This window comes from Diplotaxodon limnothrissa, linkage group LG22, assembly GCF_057381915.1.
Source record: "Diplotaxodon limnothrissa isolate DT_005_m linkage group LG22, D_limnothrissa_male_GT1.1, whole genome shotgun sequence".
Classification (NCBI taxonomy): Eukaryota; Metazoa; Chordata; class Actinopteri; order Cichliformes; family Cichlidae; genus Diplotaxodon; species Diplotaxodon limnothrissa.
Window position 1 is genome coordinate 14,708,876 of NC_140616.1, and position 6,214 is coordinate 14,715,089.

The 6,214-nt window shown below is 42.5% G+C and overlaps 1 protein-coding gene across 1 annotated transcript; it reads right to left on the bottom strand.

The window, feature by feature from the left end:
- Window positions 1-1,585: 1,585 nt before the first annotated feature.
- On the bottom strand, window positions 1,586-3,768 carry LOC146609629 (E3 SUMO-protein ligase ZBED1-like). Its single transcript, XM_085346136.1, has 2 exons — window positions 2,925-3,768; window positions 1,586-2,373 (listed from the first exon to the last, which is right to left on the bottom strand). The coding sequence occupies exons 1-2, from the start codon at window positions 3,766-3,768 to the stop codon at window positions 1,586-1,588; spliced, it is 1,632 nt and encodes a 543-aa protein (XP_085202262.1).
- Between the last annotated feature and the right edge of the window lie 2,446 nt (window positions 3,769-6,214).

Genomic DNA, 6,214 nt, shown 5'->3' on the forward strand with positions numbered 1-6,214 from the left:
CAAAGAACAGACCCTTGTCTGAGGGAAGTTATTGCACAAATTGAAACTGGAGAAAAGGTCCCACCAACTGTGCGAGCTGAACTTCCTGACATCAACCTTCTACTCCGAGAGCTCAATCGATTGGAGATGCACAATAACATCCTGTATCGAACTCGCCAAGATGGAGGAGATGTTACCTACCAGCTTGTCTTACCTGAACAGCTCCGTGACTCAGTCTTCCAAAGCCTCCACTGTGACATGGGCCACTTAGGCACTGAACGTACCTTAGATCTTGCCCGAACAAGGTTCTATTGGCCTCGCATGGCAGCATATATAGAACATAAGATCAAAACATGCAACCGCTGTGTAAGACGCAAAACTCCTCCAGAAAAAGCAGCACCACTAGTGAATATCAAATCCACCAGACCCCTTGAACTAGTCTGCATGGACTTCCTGTCCATTGAGCCTGATCGAAGTAATGTAAAGGATGTGCTTGTATTAACCGATCATTTCACGAAATATTCATTAGCCATCCCTACCAGCAATCAGAAAGCTCAGACCGTTGCCAAAGCCCTTTGGGACAACTTCATAGTCCACTACGGGGATACCCGAACGATTGCATAGCGATCAAGGTCCCGACTTCGAGTCCCACATTATCCAAGAGCTTTGCAAGATCATGGGCATTCGTAAAATCCGGACAACACCCTATCACCCCAGAGGAAACCCGGTAGAACGTTTCAATAGAACGTTACTAAGTATGCTAGGTACTCTTGAGGAAAAGGACAAAACTCAGTGGCACAACTAGAGCTGGGCGATATGGACCAAAATTCATATCTCGATATTTTTTAGCTGGATGGCGATATAAGATATATATCTCGATATTTCTTTAATCCCATAAAGTAAGAACAAAAAGAGAGTTCTTGGTCAAAGGTACTTGTCCCAGATGTCACACATGTAACTTTTATTAAGATACAACTGTAGATGTACACGAAAAAATTGTCAAAAATAAATTGTCAGCATTTATTAAATAATAATGCTCCATTTTTTTTCTTTTCATACATAACAAAAAGCTAAAAATTGTAAACTAAATGTAAAATGTAAACTAAAAAGATGCAGATCTAAAATAACAAAGGCATCTTGCTCTTTAAAAAGTGCTTACACTGAATTAAAGTTTTCTAAAGTGCTTCTTTGTGTGTATTGCTGAACAATCATCTGGTACTTTGTGCAAAAAACCAAACATGTAAACAGATTGAATGAAATTAACAAAATTACATTCTTTGGTCAGTGGGTCTTTGTGCAAATCTCCAATGACAATAACAATATAGAAAGAACACAAACAAGCAAGGCCAACAACTGTACAGCTTACAGATTTTGTGCCAGGAAAACTAATCTGTCAACATTATCAGGCTTCAACGATGCCCTGTGGCAGGTTACAATGTTTCCACTGCAACTAAAAATCCTTTCAGAAGGGGAGCTGGTAGCTGGCGCACAAAGATATTTCTTGGCCAGGAGGCTCAGTGCTGGAAAGGCAACTTCATGTTCCTTCCACCATTTGAGAGGGTCAGCATCACTCTCTACACAAACTGACAACAGGTAGCTAGAAAATTCATTTTCGATTGCTTCCCTTTTTGTGAAACCAGTGTTGGTGGCTGTGCTGTGCTGGAAGAAGCTTGCCAGTGATCTCTTTTTTTTTAGCTGTGTGTCCTACTGCTGCTTCTTCTTGGTCTGCAGACTCAGGCACGGCTGGATCAGTCAGCTCAGACAAACACGTACCCTGATAGCTGAGCAGAGACTCTGCCTCCAAGATGAGTTTATGTTTTAGTGCATTAATCTTCTCACTAGGGATGTATTTCGCCCTGAACCGTGGATCCACAAAAGAAGCCATGTCCAACAGGTCACTGGTGGATGGATCTGCATATTTATTGTTGAGGTAATCCACAATGCGGGTCTTGATGGATTTACACAGCTCACTATCCTCCTCTCCAGGTGCCAGGAGACTAGTGTTAAACAGGTGTAGCACAGGTCTGACATAGGACAGGGTCACATACTTCTCTCCTGAAAGTGCATCAGTGAAGTCCTGACAGGGTTTGAGAGCTTTCTGAACTGCTTCCAGGACCTCTATGTCCTGCCAAGTAGGGACTAGAGGTCTGGTTTTCATGTCGACAGAGAGGACTTTAGAAAGTGCTCTTTCCTGCTCCAGAACTCTCTCTATCATGAGAAGCCTTGATCCCCAGCGAGTTGTTGCCTCTGTGAGTAGCTGGTGACTTGGAAGACCCAGCTGTATTTGCACTTCAGCCAGCTCTCTTCTCTTCCTCCAGCTGTAGGAGAAGCTGCTGACGACTTTCTTACACAGAGAAATAGCCCGGGTAATGCGGGCATCATCCATAGCATGTCCTGTGACACACAAAATACAAACTTTTAAAATCACTTTAATTGTTATGTTAAGATGCAAATCACTCAAAGGCAAATTAACATCCATCTCAGTTGTATAGAATGTGATGCATAAGACTTAACAATATTTGCAAAATGTGTCGTGTATTGTATAACCTAGAAATGGTTCTAGTTAAACTATCTTGGTAAAATCACCAGATCACCAAATGATTAGAACATGTTTTTTTTTCGTTTTTTTTACACCTTTTAATCTCACTATGTATTTAAAAATGTATCCCTGTCTTGTCTCAGCTGTGGTCCTCATTTAGTGTCACAACTCAATCTAATACAAAGACAAATACACCCCAATACGTTTATTGGATTTAATAGGGATAGTTTATTTATTTGTTCAACTAACTTTCGATTTCTAAGTGATAGATGTATATGCTGGCTATGACTTATAAAAATATTTGTCTTGTGGTCCATAGGCATGTTTAGCTCTACAAGAGACTCTATACACTTTTCATTTATTAGCGTTTTTTTTTCCAAATCAAAAAATTCAGTATTGCACTTACCAATGGCCAGATGAAGCCTGTGACCAAAACACTGGATCCTCGACCACTTGTTCAGTTGAACCGCCTTGACAATATTAGCCCCGTTGTCAGTTGTTATAGCAACCAGTCCCGTCGGGTTGAGCTTCCAGGTTTTGAGCACATCCTGCAGGGCTTCAGCTATATGCTCTCCGGTGTGGTCTTGAGGAAAGTAGCTGGTCTGGAGACAGGCAGTTTTCAGTTCCCAGTCTTCCATGAAATGTATAGTCACACTCATATATGGCTCGCATGTCCTGCTGGACCACATGTCGGTTGTCAGTGCGAAGTGAGACACTTTGGTGAGCTGGGCAGCGAGACTCTGTCTAACATCAGTATACATTTTTGGCAGTGCTTCTCTGGTGAAGTATTTCCGGCTAGGTAACTGGTATCTTCGGTCAAGAGTTTTTAGCAGCTGTATAAAGCCCTCTTGTTCCACAGTTGAGATGGGGACCATGTCTTTAGCAATATGATAGGCCACTGCTTTAGTAATTTCCCCCCACTTCTCACTTTTTGTATCATATGGCACAGCACGAGTATATGAGTGTTGTAAGGTGGTCTGTTTCACGGCAGGAACCTCGGAAGACTTTGCGGTCTGGGCTACAGCACGCAATTTCACACACTCTTCATACTGCACTTTATGGCGCAGTTGTAAATGGTGGTAAAGATTAGTGGTGCTCGAACCTTTCGTTGCGACGCTTTTTCGACATTCTCTACAGAATACATTATTCTGCTGCTCATCTGACACTTTGAACCCGAACCATCTCCAAATAATTGAGCCATTGGTTTTCTTTTTTCCGATGAGCTCCTCTTCGCTAGCTCCTGTGTCCATCTTGTTGCCAACTGGAGGTTTAGCGATGGGGGAGGGGGTTTGTGTTCAGTGAGGGTGAGAGGCGGGGCAAACAAACCCAGACGAGAGAGAGGCAAAATAGCGGCTCCACAAGTGTAATTATAACGCAACATAGACTATATCGATATAAACGATATTGTCACAGCTTATGTCTTGTATAAAAATATATCGATATTTTTAAAAAAATCGATATATCGCCCAGCACTAGGCACAACTATGTCAAACCGCTCGTTCATGCGTACAATTGTACGAAAAACGATACAACTGGTTTTGCCCCATATGAGTTAATGTTTGGCCGTCAGCCAAGATTGCCAGTCGATCTAGCATTTGGGCTGCCCTTTAACAACAAAAGTTTCAAGTCGCATTCTCAGTACATAACAAAACTAAAGGCAACTCTACAAGAGACCTACAAACTAGCAACAGACCATGCTAACAAAATGGCAGAAAGAAACAAAACAAGATTTGATATGCGAGTGAAACCCTCAAAACTAGAGCCAGGTGACAGAGTTTTGGTGCGTGCAGTCCGTCTCAGAGGCAAGCACAAGCTAGCCGACAAGTGGGAGACTGATATTCACGTTGTGGTGAACCAAGCAGGTGACTGCCCGTCTACAGTATAAAACCCCTAACAAAAGAGGGCCCAGTCCGCACAGTCCACCGCGATCTCTTGCTCCCTTGTGGTTTTCTTGCCCCTGTTGAAGAGAAACCTGTCCAACCAACTCATGTACGCAAACCAAAAACAAGGCAATCACCTAAACAACATGAGGAATGTGATCATTCAGAACTGGAAGATGAGGATATCTGTTGGTTCAGAGAGGAACCTCTTCAAGAGCCCATAAAGGTCACTCGAGTCTATGAGATTCCCCAGCCAAAGAGACACCCTAATGATCACGATCATACTGAAACTCATTTGCCTGGAGGAGACAACTTACATGAACATGACAACCTGCCTGGAGGAGACAACTTACATGAACATGACAACTTGATTGGAGCTGACAATTTAACCGGATGTGACAACTTACTTGAATGTGGAAATCCACTTGGATATGGAAGCCTAGAGGAGAGTGAAACCATGGTGGAACACTCAACCACTGACAATGAAAGCGAGAGTGATGCCAACTTACCCGATGGATCTACCTGTGATGGGCCAGTGGAAGAAGACAACTCAAATGATAATCAAGCAAACTCAAGTCAGTCAAATACTGAGAGTGAAGCCACAGCGACTGTAAGGCGCTCAGAGAGAACAAGAACCCAACCAGAACGACTGCAATATAGTCAGTTGGGAAATCCTCTCGTTTCCATTGCCCAGTCCCTGTTTCAAGGTCTAAGCCTGGCTTTTACCAGTGCCTTGACAGAACAAGATTCTGTGGTCATCCCCATGAAGGCTGGTTCCCCTGTCATTACCGTTTAGCTATCCCATGCAAAGGGACTTGCATGATTCTAAGAGGGGATAGTGTAACCCAGTGTTAAAAACGGGATTAAAAGTATAAATATTCATACTCTCACGATGGGAATAAATATTGATAAAAACAAAATTAATTATAATAAATACTGATAAAAAGCATGTAAACATAAGTTTAATATGTACATATGTATATGTGGTATATAGATGGTGTGGGGGCAGGACTTAGTCCTTTAGAGTGTGTTTGTCAGATCCACTGAGCGACCAATCATTGGCCGGTCTGACCCTCCCCCCAGTCTGTGCGCTGCTGAGACACCTGTGCGTGTCTTCGTGTGCCAGTAAGATACGCCAGAGACACAGACGGTGAAAGATCAGTTTACCCGTGCGGCGAAGAAGCTAGCTGGATAGTGAAAGTCCTTTTTTCGGCGAGAATAATAAGAGTGATACTGTATTCCAGAGGCCGTGAGCCAACGTGAGCACTGTGAAGCCCCGTGTAGCATTTGTTGCTTTGCATGGTAAGTCCCAGGCAGTACACGTGCGCTAGCATAGCATGCTACTTGCCGCTAGCTCCGATGCTAACTTCTGTTAGCCATTTTGCAATGAAAGTGCCTTTTCTGAGGCTAAAGCAATTAGCACTGAGTCTGCTGCACTGCATACGAGATGTTCTTTAAAGGTTTATGTCACATTACTGTGGTATTGATGTATAATGTATGGTTTTGTGCGACGTTATGTTAGCACATGTTCACTTTTCTCATGGTGCTAATTATAGTTCTGCACAATTAAGTATTAGCAACGTGAAATTAAGTGCCTTCACCTGCACTGTACTTAGCTGAAACTTGATAAGTCTCAAGCCAATGTGTATTTTTAATGCACTGCTGAGCTATTTTGTATTGTTTTAAATGTGTGTTTCCTATGCACTTTTTCCCTTTTGAAATGAGAATAATTTGTTGTACAACATAGAAATTTAGAAGCACTACAAGCAACCAGTAGTAATAAGTTACAGGCATGATAGCTTAAATGTTGAACTAC

Bases quoted from the DNA above. Each gene is read 5' to 3' on its own strand.
- LOC146609629 (XM_085346136.1), bottom strand. From the start codon at position 3,768: ATGGACACAGGAGCTAGCGAAGAGGAGCTCATCGGAAAAAAGAAAACC. The intron at 2,374-2,924 runs GTAAGTGCAATA...TGTGTGTCACAG, and splicing joins CAGGCTTCATCTGGCCATTG to GACATGCTATGGATGATGCC.